Genomic DNA, 21074 nt, shown 5'->3' on the forward strand with positions numbered 1-21074 from the left:
TAAATCCCCAAAAATAGTTCATAATCTTTTTAAACATGGAAGTATACAGTACAATTAGTACACACTATATAAAATAACACATTGAAAAAAATAAAACATTAATGTATTTTTTACACTTTTCACATTTCTTATCTATGTGCCAGTAATTACTGACATGCACTACATTTTGAGATTGACTGAACTAATTTTGCGTGCACCCACACACACGCACACACACATGTATTCCATATTAAATAAATAAATGCACACATAATCATGTTATATTTTGAGAAAACACTAAAATAAATACTTTACTAAATAGATCCGCTAATATATATTTTTATATGTAATTATAAGTCCGATAACTGTCGACATGCACTACATTTTCAGATTGACTAAATCCATTTTGAACATATATACATATCTTAACTATACTTATGTAAGAACCTTTCTAATTAAAAATAAATAATTTGTGAGTACATAAAACAACTACAAGCTCAACTGCATCATCTACTTTTTATGCTCTGACCTTTTACAGGAAGAGGAAGAAGAGTTACTGGACATCAGGTTAGCCTTTTCCCAACTATTACAGGCAATGCAGAACAAACATTTGTGAAAGAATCTGAAAGTATAAGTGTCAGACAGTGAAGCACATGGGCTAAGTGTATTATGCCAATGTGAATGCATACCTCAAAAGGCAATTCATTTGGCTGAATGGTAATGATAATCAATCAACTGTAAATATTCAGAGAAAGGTAGCACAAACGTCCAGTAAGAACACTGTAAAGACTTTCCTTGTTACTGTATCTGGTAAAGACTGTCCTACTGGCCAATATGCAGAAACCACATTCAGTATCAAGTAGCCCTCTGTATCCTGATGATTCATATAAGCAATAAAGAGCTCACACACAGTAACCATAGGTGCGGCGGATAAACTGACAAAGGAAGCCTATAAATAGCCAGAATTTTGATTATGAAGAACCTGCAATGAGGAGGTCCTGACATACTGGAGAAAACCAACTGTACTTATTATTTGCATGGGCAGCAGCTCCAGCTGGGCACTTTGTATATTTATTTAACAAGACCAAACTGACTCTTTAAGGCCCTTCTCTGGCTAGCTAGTTTCTTTTAGAAATAGTACTCTATACCACTATACAATCTCATGGACTCTGGTTATTTTAACTATTGTTTTACTTGTTTGTTGTTGTTACTGGCCAGATGAGATGCCAAGTGGACAAGATGTTGAAACTGGGGGATCACTGAAGAATTGTATAGTTACTATGCATAGAAAGTGATCCAGTCCAATAGTCACTGTTGGCAGCCCCAGGTTTTGTAATGATTTTAGAAAACTGAGTGAGATTTCTAAATTTGATGCCGTTCCAATACCATGTGTGGATAAATTTCTGGACTGCCTATGGAATGCTAAAATTATTAGCACCTTGGATTTCTCCCTACAGGAAGAAGACTGCTTTTCCGACCCCCGGTGGACTATATCACCTTGTCTTTTTGTAGTGTCATCTCTAAATACATATATAATTAAAGTCTGCGGTACAAACCTAAACGACTGGCATTGTAGGAGAATGGCCTAAAGTACTTTGATTTAGGGCACCATGGATTTCTTGTCACAACCAAGAACTTGGCAGGCCTGCAGGGCCGTCCTGTTTTAGATCATTCAACCATCCAACAACTTCATTACTTAAAAGATGTTGTTTAATAAAGCTGAAAGGAGGACAAACCAGTCTTCCTGAAAATATTTGCTGAGTTCAGAGATGTTCTGTAGGCTGAACAATTTCAAATATCATTAAATAGCAGAATTGTTGCCTTGTTGCCTTCAAGTCTCCCACCAGCTCCCATTACCTCCTCAGACCACTTTCTGCAAAGTCAGGCCCTTCTCATCTTATCGTTTAAAACAGCACACATCTCTCCGCTTTCACAATGTTTCTACAACAGCACAATGCAAACATCTAGATATACTTTCCAAAAGCACTTTCTTTAAAATACTTCAAATTGGCAAGCGGTGGTGTCAAATGTAAAAAAAAAAAGTATTTTTTTAATACAGTATACGTGATACAAATTTCCACTTTATAACAAGGAAGCACTGTCAGTTTACTGTAGGGCCATACAGTACCAATTAATCAATATTGTTAAATGCTCAAGAATGACATACGCCCAAAGAAAAAATAAAGAAACTGTGAGCAGGCTCTGACATTTAACCAGAGTGCTGTAGCACACCAAAGACAAATCACTACAGACACGAAAGTGCAAACAAATTATCATTTTAATAGACATATTATAAAGAACCAAAGAAAACAAAGAGTACTTCAGTAAGCACTTATTCTGTTAAGATTTTGAGTGAGATTTCCTGCTGAAGGATTTGATATGGATCATCTTAGACCTTGTTTCTGACATGATTAGCAAGTAAGTTAAAATGTTTTCCCCAATCACTAGTGATGGAACCCTAGCTTACAGTACTGATTGTACCATTACAAAGGTACTGTATAGGGATCATTGCTAAGCCACTGTGTAGACATGTTTATTTAAGAGTATAATGGAAACTTTAACAGTAATTAAAAGGAAACTATAGTATAGCGGTGCAAGGGAACACAGTAAAATAGTAAAATAACATCCCCAATGCTCAAAAGGATTATATAGTATAGGAAATTTCATCAGATAGCTAGCTGTCGAACTTGATTTGAGACACTGGAAATTTGACAGAAGGCTTCATGACAAACTGTGCTGCCATATATCTTGCTTACCTAGATAGCAACCAATCACGACAGCGAATGTTAGTCACTACTCAGTTTCATCTGTCCAACAGTTTCAGATCCCACTCCGGATGTGGTGGTGGTGGTTTCAGTCACTGGGATTGATTATTACCTGCTCATATATGTACAGCAGAATCTATGTAAATGTACACGATCTGTCTATTAAAAGCAAACTTGTGAATTTGGTCCTACTGTCATCCAACAGTTTTTTTAATATAAAATTTTATATAAAAGGAAAATATTTTAATCTCCGCATGAATAAATAGATCTTTTTCATGCAATGTGAACACTTCTGGAAGTAAAAAAAGTGACTGCGCTAGGTCTTTACAATCATACATGACACATAAAAGTGCTGTAAAGTTTTCCATCATCTACACTGAGCCCTGGATGAAGATTTAGTAACAGTTAGTTACAGTTCAAATGTAGCCCACTTTTAAAAAGTCAACACAAGGCTCATTAAAGCCTGGGTGGTGGTCAGTTTGGTTTTCCAGTAAAGCAGCAAGTTTTTCAGGTGAGGAAAAATTTGGGGACATTTGCACATGCCAAGATTAGCAGCTAGGTATTACGTGTGTGTTTGGGGGGGGGGGGGGGGTGGGGGGGTGGGGGTGGTGTAATGACATATTGACGTAATCTGCTGATTTTATCAGGACAGGCGTAGGACAGCTGATTGTTTTGGGGGCCGCATATGATTTCTGAATACATCACTGATTCTGAGAACAGGTCAAATGGGTGCGTTCACCAGTAATCTCAAATTTTCCGAGTCAAACCAGGACACAGCCATAGTAGCCTACTCAGAAACGACAATACAAACATTTTCTTGCTTCTCCTTCTATGCTGAACCACATACTTATGGTAATTAGGCTTAATTTCTTACTCTTTACTGTATATTTTTATAAGCAAAATTAGCATTTTACACTACATGACCTCTCAGGCTGCCTCATGATCTGAAATGAAGAGTTCATGGACAAGTAGCATCTGCATCTCTGGAAAGGTATAAAGTCTACAAGCCCCCCTGGCCCAAGGGCTGGTTGTAATTGGAGACTTCGATCAGGTTGTCATCGGGATCACGAAAATACAGAGAAGTGATGGAACCCTCCGCCCCAGTCCTCTCCACGGGCCCTTCCTCCACCACCACCCCACATGCCTGGGCACATACACACACACACAAACAGGACAGCACTGTCACATACAAAATAATGTCATGAAAATCTGAATGCCACAACTACATATTCTATTCAATCAAAATCTGCATTTTAAGTCATATTATAAATGTAGCACCAAAAATACTACTATTTAAGCACTTGTTATTCTCATTGAATTAGTTTTTATCCTCAAAGCAAAAATGTTCTTACGCTGCTCATTATTGGAGAATGTTTTATTGGTCTTTGAAGACAAAGGCTTTTTCACCAGTCACCAGCATGTTATACAAATATGGTAATACATCTACAAGTACTGGCTGAACTAGAGAGACTGTAAGGGCATCATGACATGTTGTGTAAGTGGCTGTGCAGGTATGAGGCAGAGTAATGTGGAGCTGCTGGGTGGCTCATTCGGTTAATGTGCTGTATTGCATCGATGAGCCCCAACGGCTTGATGACAAACTGACTGAGTTGCAGAGATGTTCCTATCACTGGAAATGCTTTGGCGATCACCTACACACGATGGTCATTTTTCATTACTTGCCTGGATGGCCACCTCAGACAGGTTTCACTGGAGTTTGTCATAGATTATTCAATATAGGCTAATAATAACTGTTCTATTCCTCAGTGCACCTATTTAAATTTACCAATACTGTGAGAGTGTTTCAGTTAAAAAAGATAAATGTCTCAATGTGTCATTATGATTGTCATGTAGTTATTTGCCCGTAGTTATTTTTTACAGTTTGAAAACAAATTCAGCATCGATTACTCTGTTCAACATGGTTTGCATTTCAATGATCTGTCTGTGAAAAAAAAACTGTATTTTTCCACTGCTGGTCTTTAATCGTTAGAACATTTGGATGTTTGTTTGAAAGGTGTAAGTGAAGAGTTAAGAGGCCTGTACCACAATGCCATCTGTCCGTTTTTGTGCAGACACATTTCAGTTAAAGGACTGATGAGCTAATCACACGTGGCCTAATTTTAGGTTCTAAATTGAATCTGGGTCACCATTCTGACACTGTCTAAATGAAAGCAGAGTCACCTTAAACTAGAAAAAAAAAAACCCTAGATACACTTTGTCTCAAGCAGAGGCTGCAGACTGCAAGATTACAAATATTCCGATCCAGGTGCTTTTTTTGATTAAATGGTAAATGGTGAATGGACTGCATTTATATAGCGCTTTTATCCAAAGCGCTTTACAATTGATGCCTCTCATTTGCCAGAGCAGTTAGGGGTTAGGGGTTAGGTGTCTTGCTCAAGGACACTTTGACACGCCCAGGGCGGGGTTTGAACCGGCAACCCTCCGACTGCCAGACAATCGGTCTTACCTCCTGAGCTATGTCGCCCCTCTTTATTATGTCACTTTCAGAGGCAAAATACAAGAGTAGCGTTTAGACCTTGGAGAATTTGGAATTTTCTTTTTTTACCCAACAGATTGAATTTGAATGATTAAAGTGATAGGTGAACAGTGAGCCAAACCCACACACTGTCAGCTTGATGACTTTTCCCCCAGCGTGAGGAAGGGAGGAAGAGAGCGTGCTCCTTAGAGGAACAGTGATGGCGAATGAGGAGAGAGAAGTGAGGTGATGTGGAGTCATCTCACCTGGAGGTGCTCAGCCACTTTCAGCAGGGGCGTGTCTGTGATAAGACAAAGGTCAGCAGAGCCCGGGGTTGGTCGCTGGGCTTTTGGCTCAAACTCCTGGCCTAACTGGTGCAGGTTGAACTTCTGCTGTCCGAATCCCAAAGCTTTGCGGTTACCCTGGGACACCAAGGGAGAGAGATTTGTTCAGGGGCCTTAAAATCTCAAATTAAAATATAAAATGTTGAACTATTAAACCATGAAATCATTTTACAAAAATCGTCAGTGGACAGTGGGCATGTTTTCTGTGGCAATGGTGTCATAGAGCAATGGTGCATCCAATACTAGTACAATGTTGCCACCTGGTGGACATTAAGTAGTCTGCAAGTTACACAACAGAATTTGTTTCCACTTAATACAACAGAATGGAAACAAAGAATGTGAAGGTAAATGTTTCAGTTAATGTCATGCCAGTCTAAACTGTACTGAAAGTATGAAAATAGGAATAACTGGTAGTATAGATAATTTATACAATGTAAGCTACACCCATTATGAGCGCTGCAGGCATGAAGTATCCTTGCAACTCCCCTCTTAGCTTTCTTTGACAATGCCCCGCCTCATTGGCACCTTAAAAGTAACAATCTCCATCCCCAGGACTTTGGAGTAGAAGGCAAGGGTGTCTGGAACACTCTTTACTGTCAGAACCAGGTGGTCCAGCTTACTGATCCGGACCGGGCAGGAGCTATGGAGCCGGGGTCCCATGAGCCCTGCATATACCTGAGGCTAGGACAGAAAAAAAACACAGTAAAATTCTCTATTAATAAGTCACACATTGAAAAACATTAAGAAAATACCAGGGTGTCACATCATTATGCAGCAGTTGGCAAAAATGGTCAAAATTTAGATTTAGTTTGCACATATAAAGTGGTGGAGATGCCAAAGACTGCTAAATTACCTCAATTAATGCTGTTTGTATATGTATTCTGATCAATGCAATGATTTTTATTAGCTAAAAAAATTGTTTTGCAAATAATTTTCCAGACAGCCAAAATTCAAAGCCTCAGAATGTATGCTCAAGATTGCAGAGGGTGGGAGTGAACAGATACATAAAAGATAATGTTTCTCGTTTTTGTCAGAAGGTTGCAAAATACAACACATGACACAAACTAACACACTCTCAGAACTAAAGGTACAGTGGAGGTACATTTTTTTACATTTGTAAAAGAACAAATTTCCCAAATGTACCCAGGAAGTAAAACAGCATTATATTTAGGTCTGATATACTATGATATTGGAAAGGCTGACAGCGAGTGATGGCGTGTGAGAAGGTACTGCAGTGAACAGGAGACTGAGAAGCAAATACATGGATGTGAGAGCAAAATATGTACATGGTTTATGTGCGTGTGTGTGCGCGAGCAAGTGTGTGCATGTGTGTGTTGAGGGGTTTAATTGACATATTGATGTCTGGATTTAACGTCTCCAGTTCAGCTTCTACCTTGAGATGCGGGGTGACCTATTGGGATGAAGGGGGGTCAATGCTCCTGCTCTCAGTCCCTGCCTGCATCTTCTCTGGCAGACCTGCCATGCCTTGTGCTTACCAAGGCACATGGTAAGACAGCAGACTTACCATGTGCCTTTGGTAACAGTAGTTTTTCAGAATAGTGGTTTTTGTCAGGCAGTAACACCAGTGGCATGACAGCAGGGGATGCTATTCCTCCAGCTTATATTATTTATAATATCTAGTTGGTATTTTAGTTTTATGTTATCAACTTCATAAATGTAATAGTGGTGTATATATTATTACATTTAAAACGGGTTAAAAATATTTTTTAACTCAAAATATGTCCTTAAACTCCCATACATGACTGGAGGGACAAGAAAAATTACTGCACTTAGAATTACATATATTTGATAAAAAACAAATATTGCCCAATGCATTGATCAAATAAGTTTAATTTGTTCAAATAACACCATCCATTATTCATATATATATATATATATATATATATATATATATATATATATAGGTAACCATCTGTCTCGATATCCAGTTTGCAATAGCTTTTACATGATATATTACGGTAATTCTTTATCGTCGGTTGAAATCATAGGTTGAAAGTCATTCTCGTGTTCTTCCGCGTTACCTCAATTTATTTCAAGTTTATAATAGGCTTTGTGTTATTTTGATTAAATATACGTAGTTTTTGGCTATATTTCAGCAAAGTCTAATCAACTGATTCGTACGGATTTGTAATATCTATCTATATTTTAAGCAACGCATGCAGGTAACATCACTCCTTCGAAGTTGGTCTGGTGTGGTACCTGAACATATACATTTTTACATTTACATTTTCGGTAACGTTACCTTCATACGTTACCTTATTAAACACTCCACGCCATCGAGCACCAAAACTCCCCAATCTCCCAAATACCATTGTCACCATTGAGACGAGAAGGAAATACAGTGGTGTTTTCTCAGACAAACTTGCGGAGTTTCTGAATACGGAATTCTCAGGAAATACCGTAATTCTTAAAATACGCTTTCCATGAAGGAAAACAAACCAAACAAGTATGATCGCAGGATGTCGGCGGGGGCGGGTCCGAATGTCGATGGGTGTGATTCGACATAAAAGCACCCAGGATGTGATGCCTGGAACGTAAAACGGCTTCATGATTTGCGAAAAGCAAAATGCCATTATTTTCAGGACAATCGGTATCAGTCAGTGCCTGAATCATCGCATAGATACAGATTACATTTTTTTGTTTTACTGATTGTGCCCCAAAGCCTAAAATGTCATGCCAGAGGTGGCAATTTGAATACATGTTCGACAAGCTCGAGGAGCAAATGAAGAGCATTAGCCCACGACAGTAGCGTTTTACAGAATATGTTAACGAAGATTATTGCCTTTTGATAATCTGAGGGATTTTGACTATGAATGGGTATTAAAGCAACAATTATGTACACAGAATATGCGATCTGGGTGTATAATCGTAATGGTAAAAAATAGCCGACTAAGATGCTGGAAACGCCGATGTTATTAGGCTGGTGCCCTGCTACGTAATTGTATTAGACTACTTGAAACCATAATAGTGGTACAAAGCAGAAAATATTTTTTCTACAGGAAGCACACAGTTAATACAAATAAAATACGGGTACAAACTCTTTTTGCGGCAGCAAAGCACTACCCATCTCAGTAGGAGACACACCTGTACTTCGTAAGCGTGCCATTAGTAACTATGACAACTAGCAAACCCTGTAGTTTGCGTGCAGGAGGGTTAAAACCGTGCACTGGCAATTCTGGCAGTCTACAATAGCATTAATTAAATCTGGGCTCTGCAAATTTGACATTTTATGCAATGAAAGAGTGCAGCTTATGTCATTGTTCACTGAACACTACAAATTAGTTTGTGTCTGCGGCCCAAGCGTGTACGGGTAGTTTGAATTAGAAAGGTGCTCACTACACACATTATGTAGGGTGCTGCTAGGGGACATTCAGGGCCTCATTGACAGCAAAATAAATTTAATTAAATAAATCTGATAGAAGCCAAGAAAGTCTATCACCTCAATTCTCTATCTAGTGCCCAAGTTCTTATGACAGCATAAAATATAAGTTTGAAAAAGCAGTATTTTTGAAGTTTACCCTAAGAAGCCAGACAGGGTAGCAACAGGAAAGGTACACTTAAGTCATTTTTGAGAAATACCTGTATCAGGCCAATTACTTCCTGTCAGAATGTAGATTATATATTCCCCCATAACGATCAGAGGAAAGACTAAAAATAACAGTAATTTCTGAAACAGAACGTACAGTCCTGAAAATAAAATGAACTGCAATGTGCTCTGGCACACTGGGAGAGATTTTTCATGTCTGAAAACTGCTTGGCAACTGGAGAGGGTTAGGTAGACAGAGCTGAAATCCAATGACTATTGATGCAAGGTTTAGCACTTTTCTTCAGTGGACTTTGCTGTGGTTCTTGAAATGTTATAGTCAAGAAAATCTAATCGACTCAAAACACTTAAAAACAAATGGACCCCTGAGTAACTAATTCAATAAAGGCACCTGCAACAATTGCATGCTGGGCCATGTAGTCTTTGGTTCAAGCCTCCCCAATGGCCAACTAGTCAGTCACACTGGGGCAAGGTGAGTTTGAAGTGATAATACAGAAAATAAGGAAGTGAACTCTCAATTTCTGCACATGTTGCTGATTGGTCCAGGCAGGGCCAATTGTAGTACGGCTTCCTATATCAACATCACTACACAGGTCCTAGGAAGTTAAGAGCTTACCCTGCTTGAGAACTGGGAAGAAACAAAGTACAAGCAAGATGTAAAAACTGACATGAATGCTTATAGTTGTGAATAAATGCTATAAACTCCATGCTCTTATGCATATGTCCATCCTCTAGAAACACAACTACTATACAAGCTGAAAACATCTTTTTTTGCTTTAAACAGCACAAATGCCTCCATGCCTACCACTGTAAAGCTGGCTGGTCATTTTTGTAATCCAAACAAATATCCTGCATTGCACACAACTATCCGGACCAACTAAACTGGTACCACTATTGATTAGGGTGGGCTCCAGTTGGCCACGGGGACCTGCTGCAACTCCCGACTAGTGTCAGGGGGAGATGTGCATTGCCTGTGATTCAGGCTCTAATTGCAGTACTGTGGGGCCTACAGTCACTGCCTCACTGGTCCATGCATCAGTGAAGTAAATTACAAATTGGGGGAAAAGGAAAAAAAATAAAATAAATAAATATAAAAGAAAAATAAATTTTCAAACAATGTGTGTCAACAACAAACTCGATCTTTACTTTCAGAGAAGGAAATGTGACCTTTGTACACAGGTACACAAAATAATATTGAGAAGATGTGAAGAAATTTCAGATACCCTCTTATTTAATTTGCCTAAATAACTGCATCAATCCACAGAGTAATACAACAGTGCTTTTAGAACAAACATAACCTCTAGAAAACAAGTCTGAAAGGGAACAGGGCTTAAGGGAGTGGATACTCCATCTGTACAAAGATTTAGAAGAAATAAAAGTATATAATAACCTTGCATTTATTTCCTCCCCCAACTATCACACTCACATTTAAGAGGCAGAAAATACTTTTCCCTGTACGCACTTAAAAATGCAACCTGGGTAGTCAGACTTGGGAGCAAATGCACATTACCACCTTCAGATAACGTGCACATGATCTCCCGGCAACACATTGTGCGTGCTTTTACACTTCTCATTCGGCTATATTCCTCACCAAATCAGGTTATACCAGATTCAATTCCGTCTCAGGGAAAATTCAGACACAGAAATTCAAGGACAAATAATATATGAAATCACAACTTCCCTTCTGAGGAATGAACACGTACTGCAACTGTAATGGGGCATGAGGTGATGGTAATGAGAATGCTGTGTTTGTACAAACACATTTTTTAAAAGCACAATTCAAACAATCAACCAAAAAAATGGAGGTTTGTGTATCCATTAATTGTTTCATGGTTTACCATAGACACCTCGATGTTCTTATCTCATCTAGAAACATGTGCATTATGTTCTCTTAATCGTCAATATTTACTTTGCAGTTACTTTTCTAATATTCAAAACAGAAAAGGTGCAGTATTATCTGACAATAAAAATTCTGATGAGAAAACTAGTAGCAACAGTATACAGTGAAGAGGTAGGCCAGTGAATTGACAGCGGCTTAGATCAGGCAGTACCCCAGTATAACATCAGTCTGCCTCAAAGAGAATTTGTATTGAGTGATGTGAAGTGAAAAAGGTTCACCTTTTTCTGGAAGTGGGCGATTTCCATCTTCAGCCTGGAAAACTAGCTACTGCCTACACTGTAATGTATTGCTCATTGAAGAACTTACCTTCGTAATGGGAGTCTGTGCACCGAATAAAACTGAAAATGTGCATAGTTACATTTAGTTGTCACTGAAACTATGATTAGTTCTTTATTGTCAATTTAAGATACTGTTAAGACACCATTCAAATTACAATGTCAAAATGTGGGGAAAGGAATCTTCACAGGTGGACAAATTCAAAGCCTTAATTCTAAGTTACATCAGAAAGTTCACTGCATTCACACTCAAATGCATTTGACCCCAAGTCTTAAGTTAATTACAACTCCGAACACTGGTGAGGTTACGATGACGTCATTTCGAAAGAGGCGCGCATACCTCGGCTTAATCGCACCCCCCACCGCCCACTCACCCCGGTGCCAGTCAAAATTCAGCCGGGCTTCTGACGTCTGACAGCACCAGACGCACAAGAGTTTGCTTCGCCCTTTAATGCCGTACTTACGTTTGCCAAAAGTCATCAATCGACCAATGAGGGTAGTTAATATCTCATCCGGGTTTGGGGGGTTGGCGTTAGTCTCCCACCCCACTGCCCCATCCCCACCAGCATCAAGGGCACGCTTCACACCTCTCTCCACAGAACTGCGGACAGTTTCATGCCCTCCGCTAACATAGAGGAAACGCTCGTTCCCCTACAGGTCCTTTGTAGCCAGTCTTTCTGCCACTTCCTACTGGCCCTTATAAAACCAATTTCGATGGCTTTTAAACAGTATGCAAATCAACTGGGTAACGTCTCAAGGTATTGAATGAGACTCTATGACAAAACCAAGAGGGGAGAAAAAAAAAAAAAAACCAGAGACCTAAAGGCATGAGAAGCTGGGTAAGGCCGGCCTCCCCCCCCTAGCCCGAGGCTGGCGGCTAGACCACGCTCTCGCGGTTGGCGGGCACCAGGACGGCCCTGCGGCAGATGGGGCAGGTGGAGTTCTCGGAGAGCCAGCGGTCGATGCAGTGCACGTGGTACTCGTGGGAGCAGGGCAGCTTGCGCAGCTTGTTGCCCTGCGCGTACTCCGTGATGCACACGCTGCAGGTCTTCAGGGCGTCGTTCTCGCCGAAGTTGCGGGTGGAGAGGTTGTCGATCTGTTCTTTGGTGAGGCCCCGCGGCTGGTCGTCCTCGTCGTCGTTGAGCAGGAAGAAGTGCGCCAGCCGGAGGAAGGGCAGGGAGCCCGGCTCCTCCAGGCTGATGGGGCCCCGGGGCCCCACCCGGCCCTCCCTGCCGGCCCCGGCGGCGGGCGCCGCGCCCTCCGCGCCCCTCTCATCTGTCCGGGGCTCGGCGGCGTCCACGCCGGCGGAGGAGGCGGGGGCGGGGGCGGAGGCGGCAGCAGCGGCGGCGGCGGCGGCGGCCACATCAGGGCTGTGAAGTGCTTCCCCCTGCTCCGGCGGGGGGTTGGGCCCCCGGGTGGAGTCGGAGGAGTCCGAGTCCGAGTCCATGAAGTAGCTGAGCTCGCCGAAGCCCGTCATGATCTGCCGGATCATGGACTGCAGGGCCATGGAGGTGGCCTCGCTCAGCCCGGCGTCCGAGATGCGGCGTATGGGGATGCGGATGGTGCTGACGTAGGTGCGCACGCCGGCCCGCTCCGAGCGGGAGAAGGTCCGGCGGAAGCCGCCGCGCTCGCTCTCGTACAGGAAGGTGTTGTTGGAGGTCTGGGAGCGGGAGCGGGTGCGGCTGGCGATGCTGTCCCTCTGCCGGTACTCCCCCGGCCGCACCCGCCGCACCTGCAGGTCCAGCATGATGGTGGGAGGGCGTCGGCCGGCGGCGCCGCCTCCCCCGGCCTGGGGCTCCGCCTCCTGGGGGGCCGCGGGAGGGTCAGTCGCCGCCGCCGCCGCTGCCGCCGCCGTCGTCGCCGCCCCCGCCCCGCCCGGCTGGGCGTCGTGCTCGGCGGTGCTCTGGCGGGACAGGACGTGCTGCCGAGTCCTGGAGCTGCCCTCCACCACGGCCTCGGGGAGGGGCTCCGGGTCCGGGGCCAGCGGGGAGCGGCTCCTCTCGCTGCGGGCCCTGGTCCTGCGCTGCTCCGGGCTGCGGCTCCGGGCCCTCCTCTGGCCTCTGCGCGGCAGCGGCGGCGGCGGCTCCTCGGCCCTGGGCCTGGGGGGAGGCGGGGCCGGGACCTGATGGCTAAAGGACTGGGTGATGGGGGATCTAGGAGGCGGGTCCTCGACCCTGGGGGGAGGCGGGGCCTGGACCGGGAGGCTAACGGAATGGGTCACTGGGGGCCTGCGAGGCTCGGTCGGATCGTCCGCCGCGGGAGTGGGCGGGACCTGCACCCGATAACTAAAGGCCTGAGTCACAGGGAGTCCCCTGGGCCTGGGGGCGGGCACCGCTTGGACCTGATGGCTAAAGGGCTGGTCCACGGGCGCAGTCTCAGATCTGGAGAGTTCCGGCTCGGGTTCCACTATGACGGCCAGCTCCTCCACAACCGGCTCCTCTACCACCTCCGAGGTCTCCATGGGAATTTCTGGTTCCGCCCCCAGACTCACCGGCTCCTCCCCTTCCCCCTCCCCTTCCGCCTGCTCCCCCTCCTCGCTCCTCGCCTGCTGCTCGGCAATGTTGCGGTTGACATTGATCTCCAGGCTGAAGCGGAAGTCGCCGCTGCTGGGGTTGGTCCTGCTCACCGCTCGCCACGACTGGTTCCCTCGGTGGCCACTCCTAGTTGTGTTGCCTGTTCGTCTCACAGTGTTCAGCCAATCCAGAAGGGAGTCCCCATTAGAACCCTCCTCTTGGCCCTCTGGTCCTATTGAGGGGGGGAAAAATACTGCAATTTACGGGTGTGTTTTCAGTCAGCGGTGTAACACAGATGGTGACTCGGCTCTCCTGATTGCAGGGGGGAGCTCATTCCCCCTGAGGGGGTCAGAACAGAGACAGTTGTGAACAGGAGGGGGGGGGGGGGGCTGATAGTGGAGGAGACAGTGAGGAGACCAATACATGTGGAGAGGAGTGGTTTAGCAGGAGTGTTAGGTTTGAGAATAGACAGCAGGTAAGACTGTGTCATTCCTCCATAGGCTAGGATTAGAGTTTTGAATTTTATTGGGGAAAATGGGGAGAGTCATGATGTGTGATTATACATGAGGTGAGCGGCAGCATTCTGTACAGATTAAATGCTGACTTAAGTCTTAACCAGGGCTTTCTTAAGTGCGACGCTGACGTACCACTAGCCTCTTCACTCCTGATTTCGCTGGGGTTCGACTGTTCTGGCCCATCTTTGATTTGCTGAAGGCGACTCAACAGCTCCTCTTCAGTTATCTCACCTGAGGGAGAACACACTGTTAGCGGCAGCACCAACTCCACACAGTCCCACTTTCTTTAGCAGCGAGAGCTAATTTCCCCACTGCAGCCCAATACAGCCTTTGGTGTGACAATTGCTACAAAAAAGAAACAAGAGTGTGAAGAAGGAACACAACCTGGCACATATTCTCCAAACACAAAAAAATCAAGTGGTTCCTCAGATTACCTTCCAAGAACCAGAAATAACCACATTTAAAAAGCATTTTTTCAGGTGGAATTCCATGTGTTGGACATACATTGCAAGAGATATGCCACCTCTAGAAAGAGAGGGTTGGGGAAAATAATTATCCAGCTCTCAACTTGAATACATGCACCAACGACAGTGTCCTTTTTGAATGAACGAACAAAAAAAAAAAAAAAAATACTATGGTCAGCATATTCCGATCGCTGAAGCTGATGAGGCTCATCTCACATCATAGGAGAATACAGGAAGGCTTGTGCCTGCTACTGCAGTAGATGCCCAGATAGCTGTAATCCTCCATGTAAAACAGCACCAGGACAGTACTGAAAGCCACCAGACTTACCAGCACCAGCACAGCCCATTCAATGCCATCTCCTGGCAGGGCACTCGGCCAACGGACGCTCCAAATTTACCTTCCTTTCCACTTCCTGGGACGGAAAGGATTCGGAGTCTTCAAGGGTTCTTCGGCTTTCTTTTATTTGAGTACACATTCACATCCACACATAACACTCAAATCAGGGGCTTACCTAATTTAAAGAAAAAAAAAGCCTAAAGGTAAGTATGACAAGCACTTCATACGACCCTCCCAAAAAATAAAAAATAAAGCTAGGTAAAATAAAAATATACTGCTGTGTGCCATGAAGAGTGACAGTTCCCCACACTGTACAGGCCTGAACGCACCACAGTAATGGCCAGCTTAAAACTCCTCTAAATATCATGGGTTTCCATCATGAGTGCCACTTCTCAGGCAACATTTTTCTGTGCTGGTTCCTTCAACTTGCGAGTATAGATATGTGATTATAAAATGGACATCGAGATAGTGACCAAGAGTGTGATCGACTGCACTTCTTTTGCTGTAGTGCCACCGGTCCCTTGCAGGCGAGTGCAGAAAAAGGTTACATGGTGAAGTCACATTTGATGCAGAAGTCATTTTCTCGCAGTACAGTCTTTCATGGATTCCTCCTCCTTTCTCCACTGCTGAGACATTACCAGTGTGTGTGTGTGCGCGTGTATGCACACACATGAACAGCACCGTTGCAATTTTATCCTAAAACTGTCAAAATAAAGCAGGCCAGAATTTACTGCACTGATAACATTAGCTCTTACCATAACAGAGAGGAATAAAGCAGACACATTTCTCATAATAAACTCTGTGCAATGTATTTCAATGTGTCAGCTCTCTTGTTCACATACTATTGGAAAACCTGGAAAAACAAAAATATATTCCATCTACCTACATATCTGAGTTCAGCACATGGTTTGTATCTTTCTGTTGCCCTGGTCAATTCCACTTTGCAAGGACACTCAAAGAAAAGGTACGTTTTCAAATAATAATCAATCTGTCCTGAGAGCTGACAAGAGGCACTTCTAATGCAAGAAAATAATTTGATTCGATAAAATGTACACAGAGAGAGTAAAAAGAGGCTTTGCCAAGTGCCATGTGAATAATGTCGCCACACTGCCATTCAACTGTTACCAGCCTGTAATATAAAATGTAGGTATACTTTGTGACATTTCATATGAAAGGTGTCTGTGGAACGGGGAACAGTCCACACTATATGGTTTTCCTTCCCCATGTGTGTTTCTGTAGCCTGACCAAAATTGGGGGGGGGGGGGCAACTGCACAATGATAAGTATATCCACAGCGGCCATATTTAGGGAAAGCACTTGAAGTATGAGCTTTCTTAATAATCTAATAAGAGCAGTGTCTACATGATGCCGGTTGGTCTGGCATGGAAAATATGAACCCATATGTTTCCTACCAGGAGTGCCGAGAAGATTGTTGTCTCTCATAAGCCGGTAGTCCTCCTCGCTAAGGTTGTTCACAAATTGGTAAAAGGCTTCCTCTCTATCCAGTCGGTCCAACTGCCTCCTGCGCTGGGCGTCCGGCTGCTCGCTGCCACCTTGCTCTGAACTGTCCGAGTTTTCCATGGCCGTTCAGAGAGGGGTCCGGGGGCAACAGGCTAAATCCAGCTGAGGGTCGCAGGAAAGAGAGGGCATTCAGAACGACATGTATCGTCACAAAGGCTGTCATAGGCTGCCAGTAACTGCAAGTAATAGTAACTTAAATGTAAATCCGTTTAGGTTAAAGGGTTTAGTAATTAAAACCAAACGTAGTAATTACAGAAAGGTATTAGAATAACTTGTTCCGATTCATTCTGATGTGAAATTGGAATTAATGACAGCATAGCTATTATTCAGCAGGTTTATCAAGCAAGCGACACAGAAAAGCCACCAGGACAAGGTAGCGCTAAACGTTTATATGTGCAATCAATGAGTGAGCGGATCACCTCCTTGCGTCATCCACACTCCATCGTCGGAGAAAAACCAGCTAGCACTAGGCAATATTTGTTGATTATGGAGTCAACTTCATAAATCGGCCATGTTAGCGAGCTAAGAGAAGCTGAAATGTTTACTGGAAAGCACCAAGCGAACGTTAACCATTTACAAACTTTCAATTAGCGGTACTTGTCACTTTGCTAAGTAGCTAGTCAGCCAAACAGTTAACAAGCAAACGACTACCATATCCAATTCAAGTTACAATCCTGCGAAGCTAGACGCTTCGTTAACAAATTAATGTTACCGCACCAGAGCAGAGGACAGACAAAATGGCATCACACAGACAAGCTAACGGTAGGCTACACTGACCCATATAAAAGTACAAAAGTAAATTTATCTTAGCATTGACGATATTAACGTTACTTTCAGGAATACTTCGTAATATCGAGCAGGCAGTTAACATGGTAGTTTGACACCAAGCAAGGATAAATTGACATATTTTATTCTAGACCGCTTTAGGATTACGCTAGCTAGCTAATGCTAACTAGCGACTTGGCAGTGTCGCACTGAAAGCAAGCTAACCTTAGTGAAAATCCATGACCAATGAATACAAAACACGACATTGTTAAATGTAGACGATTCATCCCACCTTAAAACTACAGCTTATGTTACGTGGCTCGTTAACCAGCCGAAATATATTTTTGGAACCATCTAAAATGTCGATTGCCGAACAGAGATAGCGTTCGCTAGCTCCCTAAATGTAAGGCCCCTCAACTTCCGATATCACGTAGCTAGCTGCTAGCTCCATCTAATAACAGCTGCTGGATAGCTAGCTAACTGGGCAGCTATGCTGGCTAAATGAAAAAAACAAACAAGGAGTTAGCGAGTTAGCCGTTATCTCATTTGCAAAAGGCTTTTTACTTCGTCCGTTAAAAGAAAATTCAGACGAATTCGGACGGAATATCATTTGAGTTAGACCGCATCAAATATACCTGTTTAAATCCGTTGTCAGACGTTGCTGTTTTCTACTTTTGTTGTTTTTCTCTTTTCGGGTTTGGTTTAGCCAGACTACGTATCAGGACGCCATTTTCTTTACTGTGAATCTTCCGGAAACTGGGGGAGTAGGACACGGAAATACAGCATAGACAAATATGTCACGTTTCTTGCGTACGGTGCCCTCGCGTGGTAGGAGGGAAGAAGGGGCACATTCTGCGGCAGCGTTCATCTTGCTACTAAACTACGCAGAATAGACCATTATAAAATTTATAACAGGTCTAGTAATTTCTTTATCTGAACTTTTAAGTTTTCAAATAATAATAATAATAATAATAATAATAATAAAAATAAATGCAGCAGCATTATTATTGCTGGATTCTCATTATATTGCAGCTCTGTGTGCTGGTGCCTTACCTCTTTTAGTGCAGCCTAGTCAAAGCTAGGTAGACAGAATTACTATCGACAGGCGAAATAGCACAATACATTTTGTATTACAACTATGTTGATATGTTAATTTCCAATGAACTAAATAAAATATAACACCAGGCATTGTATGAACAGCAAAACAATAAGTAGCAATAGGGTCACACAGAATTTGCAGAAGAGCAGTGAAAGTGTGCCATAAAAAGCATATAGGCTCTTCTGTCAACTTTGTCATTTCACTATGTGTGCATACATTTTTATGAGGGAATATTAAACACAAATACTATTCTGCATTGTACATAGGGATATAGACTGCAGCACAACTACTCCATTATTTTAGATTTTTAATAAAACAATTCAAATGTCATTAAAGTGGCTTCTTCTGACTTTCATTGGCACATCTCTGGTCTTCATGTTGACAAATGCCAATAACAGACTCCAAAGGCAATCAAAAGGCTAGAATGAAAGCTAGATACCGAAAGCTCTCTTATATCTGTACTAAGGAAACAATTGAACACACCTGACTGATCAGAAACACCCGTGAAGCCATTTGTCCCAAACATTATGATGCCCTGAAATGGGTGGACTATTTATAAAAGGTGCTGTAATTTCTAAATGATGAAACCAACATATCTAAAAATGGCCTTAAATAAAAGTAAAAGCTGAGAATGAGCACTTCACCACATTCGCATGTGACAGAAATGTTTACAAATCTAGCACAGAGCCAAATCAATAAAATATATATGCATATATACAGATGTTTGGGGAAAACAATATATACAAATGTAAGAATGATTGTAATCATTGTGCTTCAGTAAATATGCAGTTACAAATGCATTATGTGTAAGTTATCTGAACTTCTATACTGTAACTATAAAGCACCCTCAATTTTACAACATTAATTCTGGTGTTGTTCGAATGTACAGGGGGTTTTTATTTATGCTTACAACATGACCTTTGGGTCCGCATAGGTCAACACTTCTTGCCAGCTTGACTCTCACTCATGATAGCTCCTAAGTTACCCAGAAAATGTCTTGAGGCAATGCTGGAGTAAGTTTAGCTATTCTCAAGATGGGAAACATCTATGTATGTGTGTCAGGGGGTGTACACAAAGTGGAAGAGGTGCTATACCATGCAGTCACAGTACAGTACTGTTGTAAAAATAAAGCTCCTCCAGCAAGGATTCCAGCTACAAACCACACATTTGTTAATAGATCGAAGCAGCTCTCCACAGACAGATAAGATGACACAATGTCTTGAATCAGGCACAGGAGGGAATGCCGCTCTCAGCTGTGCCCAGTGTTATCGAAGGGTGGGGGAGAAACAAGTGAATTGAGTCAGCGAGAGAAGGGGAGGGGGGTTGGCTGACATGACTTCCACACCAAGGGATGATATTGTGTTTCCTTGATTAAAACAGTCACATATCATTATTGTCAATTGTCTTTCAATCTACCCAGTCAAATTGCTGCATTTGAACTTGGTTTTGGAGCGGTGCCAGAGGAATTGGGCAGTATGGGAGGAGGGTGGCAGAAAAAGAATATAAAAAGGCAAGGGTAGTGGTGACTTCCTGAAATAAATCCAGTTTATATACCAATCATACACATTAAATTAGCAATGTAGATCGACAAATATTAATTCTGCCTCAGTAATTTGAAAATGCAGGTGCAAGTATAAGTGAACTAGAGTGTTGATAACAATTCCATATAAACAAAAGAAAAATCACAGTATACATCCAATATAGTAACAGTTATAATATTTAGGATACCGTAGTAATAATGTTGAGGTAGACTCAAATGGTTGAAAGTGAAACTTAGCCAGCGTGTATTTGGCTAATATTTGAAATTATTTAGCTTTAACTGGGGGATGTGCCCATGAAACGTTTTTGTTCTTTACTCATTCACTGACTGATAGACTAAGGGAATAGCTCTAGCAATGCAATTGTATAGCTATCTGTAACACCACTAGGGGGCAGAAAAGAAGTCTGTCTGTGCTCAGGTTGTTGTTATGCATCAAGGATGTTTTTGGGAGACATCATTTATTGATTGTAATAGCCCTGTTCAGACAGACAGAGTGAAAAGCCGTTTGCTGCAACTTTAAGCTCCACAGTTAACTTCATTTAAAGAGATATTTTCAGGGTCAGTTAACTTTACCAACAAAATAAACTGAAAGAATAAGAAAAAGAAGGCCAAGACCTTCAAAACTAACACTGTGAATTGGACAAAGGGAGGATTCGTTGGCCAAGTGTACCTTACTTAGTAATTCAAATAGAAATGTAGTATTTGGAGGCAAGTGCACACAGCTACTCCAAATTATAAAACAGAGCAGTCTTCACAATAAAAAGTAGTCGCACTTTCATTCCTCATCACCCAATAGCTCCCCCACCAGCAGAGATCTTGCTTAGGATATTGGGAATCAATTTAATTATTTTGCTGAGATGATCTTACAAGCAGTTGAGTATTGTTGCCAGCCTGCTCCAAGGTAGAACTTTATGGCATTTACCAGAGCAAGTTGCTTTTCATGTGAATTGCAGGTTTTTTCCTGCACCAAGTGGGGCAACGGGGGTGTTTCTGGGGGAATCGTGCCTGCTTCGTAAA

The 21074-nt window shown here is 42.6% G+C and overlaps 2 protein-coding genes across 2 annotated transcripts; both read right to left on the reverse strand.

Moving 5' to 3' along the window:
• Window positions 1-2239: 2239 nt before the first annotated feature.
• On the reverse strand, window positions 2240-8063 carry glod5 (glyoxalase domain containing 5). Its single transcript, XM_064328300.1, has 4 exons — window positions 7841-8063; window positions 6090-6245; window positions 5487-5642; window positions 2240-3888 (listed from the first exon to the last, which is right to left on the reverse strand). The coding sequence occupies exons 1-4, from the start codon at window positions 7904-7906 to the stop codon at window positions 3745-3747; spliced, it is 522 nt and encodes a 173-aa protein (XP_064184370.1). The 5' UTR covers window positions 7907-8063; the 3' UTR covers window positions 2240-3744.
• A 2189-nt stretch (window positions 8064-10252) lies between these two features.
• On the reverse strand, window positions 10253-18208 carry rlim (ring finger protein, LIM domain interacting). The gene is made up of 4 exons (XM_064328299.1): window positions 18054-18208; window positions 16545-16755; window positions 14465-14563; window positions 10253-14049 (listed from the first exon to the last, which is right to left on the reverse strand). The coding sequence occupies exons 2-4, from the start codon at window positions 16711-16713 to the stop codon at window positions 12182-12184; spliced, it is 2136 nt and encodes a 711-aa protein (XP_064184369.1). The 5' UTR covers window positions 16714-16755; window positions 18054-18208; the 3' UTR covers window positions 10253-12181.
• Between the last annotated feature and the right edge of the window lie 2866 nt (window positions 18209-21074).

This window comes from Anguilla rostrata, chromosome 3 (assembly GCF_018555375.3).
Source record: "Anguilla rostrata isolate EN2019 chromosome 3, ASM1855537v3, whole genome shotgun sequence".
Classification (NCBI taxonomy): domain Eukaryota; kingdom Metazoa; phylum Chordata; class Actinopteri; order Anguilliformes; family Anguillidae; genus Anguilla; species Anguilla rostrata.